Source organism: Leopardus geoffroyi, chromosome C3, assembly GCF_018350155.1.
Source record: "Leopardus geoffroyi isolate Oge1 chromosome C3, O.geoffroyi_Oge1_pat1.0, whole genome shotgun sequence".
In the NCBI taxonomy this organism is placed as follows: Eukaryota; Metazoa; Chordata; class Mammalia; order Carnivora; family Felidae; genus Leopardus; species Leopardus geoffroyi.
This window is the reverse complement of record NC_059338.1, coordinates 131,134,963-131,149,024: the sequence shown is the minus strand read 5'-3', so window position 1 is coordinate 131,149,024 and position 14,062 is coordinate 131,134,963. Positions and strand designations below refer to the sequence as shown.

The window sequence follows — 14,062 nt, the reverse complement described above, 5'->3', positions numbered from 1 at the left end:
CTTCAGATTCTGTGTCTTCCTCTCTCTCTGCCCCTTCCCTGCTCACACTCTGTCAATCTCTCTCTGGAAAAATAAATAAACATTAAAAAAATTTTTTTTAATTTATTTACATTTAGTTTCTAAAGAATGAAACTGAAAAATTCACTGACTTTATGTAAGAAGTATATCAGTAATCTATATGATTCCTCCAAAATGAAGGATAAAGAATATGAACTGCTTCGAGAGGTTGGGTCAGGTTGCCTCTGTAATCATAGATTTAAACTTTAGACTGTTGATTGATTTTTATTTAAAAAGGGTGAGATTAGCAAAAAAAAAAAAAAAAAGATCTCCCCCAGTTACCCAGTTTTTCTTAGTTTCATTTCATATGTTCAAGGTTTGTAGCATTCTTTTCTAGCCATAATTCCCAAAGTAGTTTAATCTGTATTTAAATTGATTTATTGCTTACTACTGACCCTTTGACCATGATGTCCCCATTCCTTAACTCTTGTTTGGCTATGGTTTTTTAATCTTTATTTATTTTTGAGGGAGAGAGAGAGACAGAGACAGAGCGTGAGTGGGGGAAGAACAAAGAGAGAGGGAGACACAGAATCCGAAGCAGGCTCCAGGTTCTGAGTTGTCAGCACAGAGCCCTATGCAGGGCTTGGACCCACAAACTGTGAGATCATGACCTGAGCTGAAGTCAGATGCTCAACTGGCTGAGCCACCCAGGCACCCCTTGGCTATGGTTTTTTAAAGATGGGATTATAGGTGTTATAATTTCTAAAGATTTACATCACTGAGAATGTCTCTTCTTTTTTCATTTTGGGATGAGAAAGGGAATTTACTTGCTCATGATACTTCTAAGTTCAGATATACATCGCCTTCAGGTGTGGCTGGATCCTGCTCCTCAAGCATTTTCATCAGACCTGCTTCCTCTGTGTCTCTCAGCTCTACTTTGCTCTGTTGGCCTCCCCTCTAGGAGGAACTCTTTTTTTTAATTGAAATATAGTTGACACAGAATGTTACATTAGTTTCATGTATAGAGCATAGTTATTATAACAACTCCACGCATTATGCTATGCTCACCCTAGGGGTAGTTACCATCTGTCCCCATACATTGTTAGTGCAATGCCATTGACATAGGGATCTATGCTATATCTTGATTGTGTAGTGTTTTTTGCTTAAAGGGAAATTTGGCTAAATGTAATATTCTTTGGAAATAGTTTTCTTTATAACTTTATGGATATCAATTCATTATTTTTTTACTTTGTGAGGGCTGCTGTGGACAAGTCTGATGCCAACCTGACTTTCTCCCCGCTTTGTATATGAGTTGCCTTTTATTTCTAGATTCACAGATCTTTTTTAATATTTGCACTTAATACTATAAATTCCCCTTTAATTACTGCTTTAGTTTTATCCCACAGATTTTGAGATGTTGTTTTTTCATTTAGTTCAAAATATTTTTTCATTTCCCTTAAGACTTTTTCTTTGACTTACGGCCTATTTACAAGTTCTTTGTTTAATTTCCAAATATTGAAAGGTATTCCAGATAATCTTTCTCTTATTGCTTCCCAATTTAATTCTGTTCGGGACTGAGAAAATACTTTGTAGGATTTCTTTCTTTTTTTAAGTTATTTGTTTTATGGTGCATAATATGGTCTGTCTTGGTGAGTGTTGATGTACACTTGAGAAGAATGTGAATTCTGTTGTTGAATGGAGTGTTGTAAAATGTCAGTTAGGTCAAGTTGGTTCATAGTGCTGTTCCGATTTGGGTATGCTTATTTTTGCCTACTTGTTCCACCAGTTTCTGAAAGAGAATACTGAGACCTCCAACTGTAATGATTAATTTAGTTATTGATCTCTGCTAATTTATTAATTTCCTTTTTGTTTTTATAGTCCTCTAGCACCTGTTTAAACAATTTGCAATAGGAAAATCTCTGTTCATAACTAGTGTGTTTTCCATTTTCCTGGTTGGAGCCTGACTAGCATATACGGTCTGTTCCTGCAACAATACCATATTGTACCAATTACTGTAGTTTTATAATAACTCCTTATGTGATAGAGCAGTTCCCTTCATCTTACAGAAATACTTTGACTGTTTTCGGTGTTTTGGTCTTCTATGTTGTCAGGAAAAAACCCAGCTTCATAGAGGATTCTGCAGGTGCCACAAGTAGACAATAAGACCTAACAAGTCAGAGCAAAACAGTTTGTTATAGCACAGCAAATAGCATGGCGTCCACATAGTTGTGCTGATTCCTTTATCCCAAGTCCCATAGACAGTGTAATGGCCCCAGATAGACACTGTGCAGGCAATGGGTTGTATGGTAACTGAGGAACTTGATGCCAAGGGCCTAGCACTTTTTGAATAAGCAGCAAAACATGATAGCAAACAAGCTAGCTTCCCCCCACCCCCCTCCCAGCCCAAACACCCCTGCAGGAAAGAGTAGTTATGTGGTGCTCAGGCTGTGGTTCCTTTGACCTACTTAGGTGCCTATTTGACTACCAAACTGCTTCGTATCAGGAAACAAAGAAGCCTTGTACATTCAGCAAAAACTGAAGGGATGCTCAGGACCATTGGCGGACTACTTCTCATAACACATATAATTTTAGAATAATCTTGTTAAGTTCTACAAAACACTCTGTTAAAATTTTTATTTGAAGTTGCATTGTAGGGGCACCTGGGTGGTTAAGCATCTGACTATTGATTTCAGCTCAGGGCATGATCTCATGGTTTGTGAGGTGGAGCCATGCATCAGGCCCTGTGTTGACAGTGAGGATTCTCTCTCCCTGCCACTCCCTTGTTCACGCAGGCTCGCATGCTCTCTCTCTCAAAATAAATAAGTAAACGAGAAAAAAATATTTTAGGGGCACCTGGGTGGCTCAGTCAGTTAAACATCAGACTCCGGCTCAGGTCATGATCTCACAGTTCATGAGTTCAAGCCCCATGTCAGGCTCTGTGCTGACAGCTCAGAGCCTGGAGCCTGCTTCGGGTTCTGTGTCTCCCTCTCTGTCTCTCTGCCCCTCTCCCACTCGCTCGCTCGCTCTCTCTCTCTCTCCTTCAAAAATAAATATTAGAAAAAAATGTTTTAATAAAAAATATTTTAAAAGATGAAATTCCATTGTAAACAATAGATACTTTTGGAAAAAATGGACACAGTTATTATATATTAGTGTTAATTATAGACTTTAGTTATAGACTATATTAATTATATGAAGTCTTCCTATGCAGCATATTTCTCTATTTAGATTGTCTCATATATTTTCTTATAATGTGTAGTGTATATATATACACATACATAGTAAAGCTTTATAATTTACTATATACATACAGATCTTGACTACTTTTGCTAGATTTATTTATAAGAATATTGTATTTTTTGTTACTATTGCATATATTATCTTTTGCTTATTTTAATTAAGTATTTTAACTGTTGCTAATAAACAGAAATACTATTGAGCTTTGTTTAATGATCTTATATCCAACCATCCTGCTAAACTCTTTATTTGTAGAGATTTTCAGTGTTTTTACATAAACAGTTTTCTTTCAATAGTTAAGTTCTATTTCTTTTCAGTAACATGTACATTTATTTTTGTCTTACTAAACTGACTATATGTAAAAAAGAAGGAATGGGGAAGGGTTACAATTCTTACACTAGGTCAGATATTCCTTAAGCATTATCCTAAGTAAATTTCAACAATCCTGTAAGATAAACATTACTCAATTTTTTTTTTTTTTTTTTTTAGCAGATGATGAGAAATGGTTCTGGGAGGTAAAATAACTTGTTTAAAGACATATAAAAGAATCAGCATCAGCATTCAATACCCCCTATGATTTTCGGGAACTGATCTTTGCATTGTACCGTGCTGCTTCCAGATTCAAAGGGGAAAAAATTAAACAGCCAGAATTCTTTTATTTAAAATAGCTAAATACTAGATAGGAATTTCATGGTAACCTTTAAAAATATAATCCCCTTTTTTATTTTAATATGACACAGTTTTTGATGACTATATTTCTACATTTAGGTAGAGGAAAGGAAAAAAACAGACAAACCACTGAAAGCAAGAGAAGACACATTTTGAACAGTCAGCCAGTAATTTCCAGAAAACGTCGATCTAGGAAAAAACAGGTATTCATTATATTTCCTTATTTTTGTCTCCCTTCCTGTCTTTGGTTTTCCCTAGAGACTCCCTAGTAAGAATTTGAAGCAGCTTTTCCAGCCGAGGCAGTTGTTTTACAGGAGCCCAGATACCATGGTGAGATGCAGGAGGAGGGGAAGTATTCTATAGTTTTGTGACTTTTCTAATTCGTTGACTGAGTTGTGTCCCGGGCTAAAACCATCCAATGTGCTTCTCAGCTTTTATTTCCTCTAGAGGGGGCTGGAGTTGGCTGGAGATGAGTTGGAGTTGTGGGCACCTGGAGTTTTTTAATTCAAACTTGTCCACAGTGAGTCTCCATCACTTCACCCATCATAGTTACGTGTTTCTATCAGTACTGGCTCTAGCTGTGAGCTTCTTTTCCTGATAAGCTGTGATTCTCTATATCGCCCTTTTTGTTTTTCTAGTTTTTATGTTAGCACTTTGCCTGTTGGTGTTAATTCTCTACTGGATCTACAAAGAGTCGTTGACTTTCAGTTTAGTTTTTTTCTTTTGAGAACTGGAGTGATCTTTCCAAGCTTTTTATATGTCCCAGAACTAGAAGTCTCAGCCTCATACATTTTTTTTTTTTAATTAATTTATTTTGAGAAAGTGAGCACAAGCTGGGGAGGGGAAGAGAGAATGGAAGGGAGAATCCCGAGCAGGCTCCCCACTGCCAGCACAGAGCCCCACTCGGGGCTTGATCCCATGAACCACGAGGTCACAACCTGCGCTGAAACCAAGAGTCAGACGCTTAACCAGCTGAGCCACCAGGTGCCCATCTGCCTCATTTTTTTTTTTTTTAATGTTTATTTTTGAGAGAGACAGAGTATGAGCAGGGGAGGGGGGGACAGAGAGACAGACAGACAGACAGATGGACACAGAATCCGAAATAGGCTCCAGGCTCTGAGCTGTCAGCACAGAGCCCAAGGCTGGGCTCGAACTCGGGAATGGCAAGATCATGCATGACCTAGGCCAAAGTCAGACGCTTAACCACCTGAGCCACCCAGGCACCCCTGCCTCATGCTTTTAATTGACCTTTCCCTGTAGTTCTTCTGGCAACAATTCCAAATGAGATTGTACATGTTATTTATAGATATATATAAAAAAAAAAAGTTTTTTTCTTTTTTTGGTATTTTAAAAAAACACGGGTTATCAACTACATAATTTAAATAATAGAACATAGATGGTATTGTCTGTCACTGTTTACTATTGCCAAAAAAGAATTCTTTGGCTATCACAAGTACCTCATTTTATTTTTAGCTTTCCACTGTTGGCTTTTTGGTGGGACAATTTTTTTCAGTTGAGTGACAGATTTCATCTTATTTTGTGGTAACATTTTCATTCTTTAAAAAATTTTATTGCAGTAGTCTGTACCTGATTGGACAGATTCTCCTTGCTGCATTTGTCTGTGAAACAGACAAAGGTATTTCTGCCTGCCTCATCACAGTTTTATGGGTTTTTGAGAGAGAGAGAGAGAGAGAGAATGCACATGTGCACAAGCAGGGGAGGGGCAGAAGGAAAGGAGAGAGAGAGAATCTTAAGCCAGCTCCACACCCAGCACAGAGCCCCACTTGGGGCTTGATCTCCTCGATCTCTTTGATCTCGTGACCATGAGATCATGACCTGAGCTGAAATGAAGAGTTGGATGCCTACCCTCAACTGAGCCACCTAGGTGCCCCATCGTCACAGGTTAAAAAGAGACTTCCTTTTGTAAATTTATTCTATTAAAGAGTAAAAGTAAATGTCTTTCAACAACAAAGACTTTTTTCCCCAGAGATGGTATGTAATGGGAATTACTGTAACTGGGGGCTTTTGGTACTATAAATAGTATCATTTTAAGGCATTATAGAGCATTGGTTTTTTCTTCTGAAAGACATTAAAAATGACAATACGATTTTCAAATATAAGTTACATAAAACATTTTTAACCATAGGAGAGAAAATGGTGTGTTTTAATTTGTTATATGCTCTTTATATTTTGCGGGTTATGGGCTTGACCAGGGTTGTTATCATTTTTTTTATTGATTCTATGTATAATATTTCAAGGAAAGCAGGGGCGCCTCAGTGACTCGTTTGAGCATCCAACTTTGGTTTAGGTCATTATCTCAACAGTTTCATGGGTTCAAGCCCCACATCGGGCTCCACACTCTGTGGAGCCTGCTTCAGATTCTCTCACTCCCTCTCCATCCGCCCCTCACCCACTCATGCTCATGCGCACATGTGTTCCCCCCCCCAAAATAATTAAATAAACTTAAAAAAAAGAAAGCAAAAGACAGAAAAGCACAAGGAATACAGATTTTTTATGTCCCAAAATGTCATCTTAAACTCTTTGTTTATTATATGATATTATGAATGGAATCTAAGAAGTCAGATATAGAAAAAGAGTAAACGAAAGAGTAGACTCAAATGAAATTGTACTGCCCTTGTGTTTTCTTTTTGTTCTGACACCGTGAAGCCAATTGTGGCATCAACTCCTTTTATAGAAAGTAGGAGTGGGCCTCTTTAAACTTTTAAAGATGATGTTATTATTTGCTGTATGATCACATGTTCCATATGATGTTTTGCAAGACCCTTGCCTTTAAATCATAGATGAAATTAAGTTTGCAAGATTCCAAACATTCAGATCAAACAAAAGAAGGCATAAACAATCACAGAGTAATAATGCATCAAATTAAAGTTACTCTTTTTCAAGAAGAAAAAATTAAATACTTAATGTTAAAAACTGAGGTTAACCTTCACATGACAAAATTGTAACTAACTTCTAGGTGAGAGGTTGGCAAACTCTGCAAGGGCCAGGTAGTGAATATTTTAATAGGCTTTATGGGCCATATACTGTTTCTGTCACATATTTTTTTCTTCTTTAAAAACCTTATTTTGAAATGTAAAAATCATTGTTAGCTTCTGGTCAGTGCAAACAGCCTAAGGCTGGAGTTTGGCAGTAGCTTGCTAACCTCTGCTGTATGTGATCCACTGGAAAATACTGTTTAAATTTGTACCCAGAAACCTAAAGGGGATTCAGGCAGAGAATATTAATTTATTTTTTAAGAGATCTGAGCTTTTGTGTTGTATCAGGTACATCTGTGCATTCTATTAAAAGTAATTAGCTCAGCTTAGAACAAGAAAACTGTGGTGTATATCTGAAATTTGCATAAACCAATGACTACTTTTTTTTTTTTCTTTATTTTTTTAATGTTTATTTTTTTATTTTTGAGAGAAGGAGTGCACACATGAGTGGGAGGGGCAGAGAGAGAGAGAAACACAGAATCCCAAGCAGGCTCCAGGCTCTGAGCTGTCAGCACAGAGCCCCACACGGGGCTCGAACTCATGATCCGCGAGATCATGACCTGAGCTGAAGTCCAAAGCTTAACTTACTGAGCCGTCCAAGCACCCCCATACTTTTTAAAACCAAACAAAACTGGAGTGCCTGGGTGGCTCAGTCAGTTGAGCATCCAACTCTTGATTTTGGCTCAGGTCATAATCTCACGGTTTGTGAGTTCAAGCCCTACACTGGGCTCTGCGCTGACAGCACGGAGCCTCCTTAGGATTCTGTCTCCCTCTCTCTCTCTGCCCCTCCCCCGCTTGCTCCCTGTTTCTCAAAATAAATAAAAATAAACTTAAAAAACTGAACAAAACTGTAGCAACTTCTTACATAACGGAAATTCTTAACTTGGGGATTGTAAAAGTGATAGATTTTTTTTTCCACACTTATTTTTTTTTTGTGAGAGAGAGCGTGAGCAGGGGAGGGGCAGAGAGAGAGGGAAACACAGAACCTGAAGCAGTTCCAGGCTCTGAGCTGTCAGCACAGAGCCCAATGCGGGGCTTGAACTCACAAGCTGTGAGATCATGACCTGGGCCGAAGTTGGACGCTTAACCAACTGACCCACCCAGGCGCCCCATGATAGATATTTTAAAGGGGAGTCTAAGTAGCCTCTGAAATGTTATGTAAAATTTTGTATACCTTCTGTTGTCTGTGAAATGGATCCACAGCTTATAAGCTGTTACAGAAATCTAAGAAATGTACATGCAAATTCTTCCTCCTTTAGAAACTTTAATACTGGGGTGCCTGGGTGGCTCAGTTGGTTAAGCGTCCGACTTTGGCTCCAGTCATGATCTTGTGGTTCGTGAGTTCAAGCCCCATGTCGGACTCTGTGTTCAGAGCCTGGAGCCTGCTTCGGATTCTGTGTCTCCCTCTGTCTCTCTGTCCTTCATCTACTCACACTGTCTCTCTCTCTCTCTCTCTCTCTCAAAAATAAACATTAAGGAAAAAAAAAGAAACTTTAATATAATTTTAATTAAAAACAGTTGGATTTATAGTATGTTCTTTAGTTTTTTAAAGAATTTTATTTCTGTGAATAACTGTTCTATATTTTATCATAAGGCATGGCTCTGGGAAGAAGACAAGAATCTGAGATCTGGTGTGAGGAAATACGGAGAGGGAAACTGGTCTAAAATACTATTACATTATAAATTCAACAACCGAACAGGCGTCATGTTAAAAGACAGATGGAGGACTATGAAGAAGCTAAAACTAATTTGCTCAGACAGTGAAGACTGAACGTGTTTGTAAAAGCTTGGTAAAAGGGCAGTTAAATAGTTTGATCACGGCATTTTGTTTGAAACCGGTGGTCACTGATGTGTCTTAAAATTCTTATCTAAAGCTTTACAGTATGATTACAGTGTCACTTTAATCTGAAGATTGATGCTATAAGAGTAAAATTCTATGCCATCATTGCATTCTTAAAGAATATTTTTCCTTTGAAAAAATGTAAATTTGTTGAACCCTGGTGCTTTCAATAATCTTATCCCCAAATCCTGTCCCCCCGCCAAAAAAAAAAAAAAACCATGAAAACCTGGTAAGAGAAAAAATGTATTCCTGTTAACCTATTCTGCGTCTGTAGGCTGACTTCACCTTGGTAACACACATAAAAGTAAAGTTTCTCTAAGACTTGATTTATGGCCTTAATATATTAGTTACTAATATGCTTATTTATAGAACGTACGAAGCAATCCATGACTTGTAATATACTTAAATTTTCCTTACAGTAGTTTCATATAAGGGAGAAAACTTAAAAATACTAATATCCATACAACAAAATTTGTACTATTACCAAGAATAGCTTCATGTCTCATTTAGGTACATTTAACTTTGTTTCAGTGTTAAAAAAATCTGCTTTATAATATGGTCCCATAAATACCAGTTTCTATGATATTTTCATTTAATACATCAGTATTGGGCCTAAGTAGTATTCTGTAAATGCTTAAATTGGTATTAACCATGATTATTTGATGTCTGTGTTAAATGCTAAATAAACAATGTCATTATACCTTAACAATTTTAAGTTCTCACCAACCTTTTATTCTTTAGAGGATTTAGTCATAAACCAAGAGCATTGTTTGATATTTGGAGTCACATGTGCTTTATTTAATGAGTGAAAATATTGAAGTATTGGTGTACAAAATTAAATGGGAGTATTTTGTAATCTGTATTTCATTTCTTATTAAAGTTGCATACATTACTTTCCCATTGTTCCTGAATTTATTTTCTTATACATCTAGTAAACGGAAATGTGGATAATTACTACATGCTTCTTGACTGTCCTTTACTAGTTACTGCCATTGCTTATTACAGACATTTTGATGGTTTGTGCCAAAGCTAGCGACAAGAGCCAAAATGGACCTGTAAGTAAACCTCATTCCAAACATACCATAAATCATCAAATTCTAAGTTTCCATTAACTGTGAGATGTTCAATTATTTTATGTGCCACTAAAAAAGATCAGTGTGTTTATGCTATACTATGGTGATTTCTTGAGAATTTTATTTTACTTATTAAAAGAACTATTTTAGTTTAAAGATAAATTCTATAATATGACTTGTGGATATGTAAAAAGGAGAAGCAAAATAAGTTGAATAATGTATTTCTAAAACTTCATCTTAAATCTGAATTTTTTCTTTAAAATTTTTGAGATAATTATAGATTCACATGAAGTTGTTAAGTGATACAGAGAGGTTGCTTGTACACTTGTTCCTCCAATTTTTTTCCCCACAATATTCATAAAACTACAGCGTCTCACCATCAGGATACTAAGACAATCCACCAGTGTACTGAACATTCCTCGGTTTTACTTGTACCGTATGGTGGGTGTGTATTTAGTTCTAAATAATTTATCACTTGTGTAGGTTCACGTCTTCACCACCATAGGCAAGATCCTGAGCAGTTCCACCACCACAGGGCTGCCTCCCCTTGCCACTCCTCTCCCTGTTGGCGTCATTCCTCCAGCCCCTGGCGGCCTCCATCTCTAAAGTCTCATCTTTCTAAGATGCCATGTAGTGACATTCACCGAAATGGTGGAGTAGGGAGCTCCGAAGACTTTTCCCTTTACTGAGGCAACTATGAAGCTGGCGAATACTGAGAATCTAATTTTTGAAACTCGAGAATATAATTAAGACAACTGGAGGAGTGCTTAATAAAGAGGCTACTACATCTCGCATGAGAAATTTTTGGTGTTCCTGCTTTCCGCAATTGGGACAGTGGCTGGTTTTCTTGGTGTGGCTTGATGGTGCCGGAGGGGCACCTCATTCTCACCACACTGTTGTGTTTTGACCTGTCTGGCATTTCTCTGAGAGTTTAATCCAGAAGTTTCCCTTTGTCTTACCCCTTTTGAACTCTCAAGGGGCTTTAAAAACATTGCCTACAGCTGCCTAGAGTCAGGAATGGCACACAGACTGAAAAATCTGGGGAGCAAGATACGTGGGTGTGGGGAGGTGCACAGGAAAGGCGCTTTGAAGGACTCATGTAAACCGGAATCCAGAAGGCCACCCACGTGCCCAAGACAGCACAGTCTCAGACCTGGCAGGACCCTAGGCCTCTACCTCTAATCTTTGAGCTTCACACATACAGGAGGTGGAAGATAAAGCAGAGTGGTAAGTGATTGGCTGAACGTTGAACGAGCCCCAATTCAGCCAATTTGCAAAGGCCAGGAGAATGTCTTGTTTCTCTTTTTGACTTGAGGCATTTAAACAGATTAAATGAAACAACCAATTTTATGGTGTTTTTTCTTTCGATTCATGGATGTAGCTGTAGTTTGTTCATTTTTATACAGTAATATATGATTATATCACCTTTACTATGTTGAATCTTTGAGTTGTGGAGATAAAAACCACTCAGAAGTGAGGACAGGCTGTTTTCTTCAAGGCGTGTTATAGCGAGGGAGTCAGCCACGACTACTTGTGTTTTGCAGAGACACAGGCCGAAAGAAGTTTGTAAATGGGAAAGCTTTACGGTGAAAACACAAAGCTTCAGGCATGCTCTGTTTGGAAGCCATTGGCATGAGGAAACTGGAGCCTGGCCAACTAGCAGCAGGCATCTTATGTGATTGTTTTGGGGAACATATTTGGCTTACTCGGATTGGTCCTTAGTTTGGACAAAATATCAGGATGTTGGCAGTCATCGACCAAGTCCTGACCGTTCTGGGTGGATTGCTACAGACGTTTCATTTGGCAACCTAAACTGGTTGCTGCAGAGTTTGTGGGTCAGGGTTTGTTGTCATATAAGGTCTGTAAGGTCATATGAGGTCCATTTTTATATTCAGTCTCAGAATTGCTTCAGTTTATTGCTACAAGGCTTTTCCAATTTACATGAAGTCTAATATTAGGAATAATATTGATTCCTAAATAAACTGAATAGTTAGGCATGATATTGTAACTCTCAGGAAACCATGTTAAAGAACCCAAATATATAGCCAACAGATAAAATGGAATATTAAAAACTATTCAAATAACCCAAAAGAAAATGAAAGGTGACTGGGCGGGGGGGGGAGGGCAGGAAGCAAAAACAAAACCACAGGGGCAAACAAAAATATGGCACACTGGAATCCAACCATGTCAATAATTATATTAAATATCAATGGTCTAAGCCAGAGGTTGGCAAGTTTTCTCTCTAGAGGGCCAGATAAAATAGTTTAGGCTTTGTGGGCCAAACAGTGTGTCAAGTCTTCTTGGAGTTAGCCATACACATAAATACTGAGTAGGTGTGGCTGTGTTCCAATAAAACTATATTTACAAAAACAACCGGCAGCGAGATTTAACTTGCAGGCTTTAGTTTGCTGACCTTTGCTTTTGAGTTCTAGATTTTGTTTTCTTTAAAATATATTGGACTTTGTTCGGTGAGCAGTTACTTCTGAAGCTGGGAATGTCTTAATTCTCTCTCTTTTTTTTTTCTTCCAGGTTTGGAAGTTTCCAAATTTAGAACCACTTTTAAAGTAAGCTAACAAAATGGGGTTTCTAAAGACCAGCCTGGTAAGGAGAATTTGGGGCACAAATCCACAGGACAGCAGACTGTGGTGACAGAATTAAGCCAAGGTAATGCTCCCACAATTCCTTAGGGAGAGGGGGAGAGTTTTGGATTTACTTCTGGTTCAGTTTTCCTCCAAGAATACAGTCTTTTGGGTGTCCCTGTTTAATTAAAACCCCACTTCAGTGTCACGTTGGGCTTGCGTTCTGCCTCCCTTGCTGAGGAAGGCGATAATGGAACTTCTGAGTGTAAAATGGTGCCCCTTTCCTCTGCCCAATGGCGGAGCACAGCCCGCTGGAGGTGAAGAAACCGGCAGAGGGTGCAGGTGGTGCTGCCCTGGCAAAGCAGCCCACCATTGCTGGGCGGTGTGGGGAGGCTGCAGCTGGAACTCTACCACAGAGCTAGCACGCTGGATAATAGGATCTCTGGAAGGAAGGGCGTGGGCTGCTGTCACTAGGAGTTATTCCAGCGCCCTCTGTTGATAAAGCTTAACTATTAGGTCAAGAGATGTTGGCTGAGCCCAGCTCCAGAATCACAAAGGAGGGCAAAGGAAGAGGGAACTGCAGCCCAGAGCCAAAAACTTGTTTGTTTTTACTTACCCTTCCCCACCACATACCCCTTCATATGTCAGAATACTTCAACGTTTAAAGTAAGGCTTCATTGAAATCTAATCTGTGTTGAAAGAGCAAAAATAGAAGACAAATTTGACATAAGAAATGCGATGCTTTGTAAAATCTACAAGTCTCAAAGGAAAAGAATAATACTTTCTCAGTGTTTTTGTTTTTTACAAGAGAATGATTTAAAGAATGTTTTCCTTTTCCACTTGAGTCCTTGAGGCGCTCACATCTGTCTTTGTCTTTTTAAATTTGTGAGTGCTTTGCTTTGCATGGATTATAACTCTTACAAAACCCTGATGAGGTGCAACAGTTTTAATAATTACAGGTCACCGATGAGGAATCGAGCTTCAGTTATTTTGACTTGCACTGGCAGAATTGCATTGTGAGTGACAGAACTTGTGTTGCTGATGGCCCATCATTAACACTTTTCTCTATCAAAAAAAAAGAAAAAAGACCGAATTCTCTCCCCTCTTTAGTCCATGGAAGTTGATGTCCCTCATAAAAAAAAGCCCAGCTCACTGTTCTCAATACCAGTGGAAGTCAGCAGGAGCAGCAGCAAGCATAACACACAAGGATTGCTCAAAATGCGCCTGTAATTGAAGTGTATTTTTCATTGTCAAGTACTTTTTCATTATTTCAGAGATGCTTTTTTTTTTTTAAGCATCTAATTCTAAGGCTTTGTACTACTAAGTGGTTAAAAACTACAGTAACAACTCTGCTGAGTTGTTAGCCAAGTGAATCCTGTGATGAGTCATTTTGCTTGTGCTTCCTGAGTACTTACCCTGGGCTGTTACTATTAACAGTAACTGCCTGATGTGACACAGGAGACATTTAACTCCCCTCCCCCCTCCACTTTCCTCCCCTCCCGGTGCTCCTCCTGAGTTGCGTTCAGTTCAGCGTACTTCTTTGAGTTACTGAAGCTCCTCTTAAGCCATCAGCTTCAGACAGGATTCCTTGGCTCCATGATGTAGGATGAGGAAATCAGGACCCCTAAACTCTGCGTTTCTGCTCTCCCCAGCTTCCCACACCCTTCTATT

At 38.5% G+C, this 14,062-nt stretch overlaps 1 protein-coding gene across 4 annotated transcripts in view; it reads left to right on the top strand.

Annotated features, from left to right (window-relative positions):
* TERF1 (telomeric repeat binding factor 1) overlaps nucleotides 1-9,631 on the top strand; it is a 34,311-nt gene extending 24,680 nt beyond the window's left edge. For 3 of the 4 annotated variants that reach the window (XM_045454917.1, XM_045454919.1, XM_045454918.1), the window contains 2 exons: nucleotides 4,003-4,106; nucleotides 8,494-9,631. In XM_045454917.1, the coding sequence (XP_045310873.1) occupies nucleotides 4,003-4,106; nucleotides 8,494-8,670 (281 nt within the window). In that variant the 3' untranslated portion in view covers nucleotides 8,671-9,631. The remainder of the gene's footprint in view (nucleotides 1-4,002; nucleotides 4,107-8,493) is intronic. The other variant, XM_045454921.1, reaches the window with a different exon arrangement.
* Nucleotides 9,632-14,062: the final 4,431 nt, after the last annotated feature.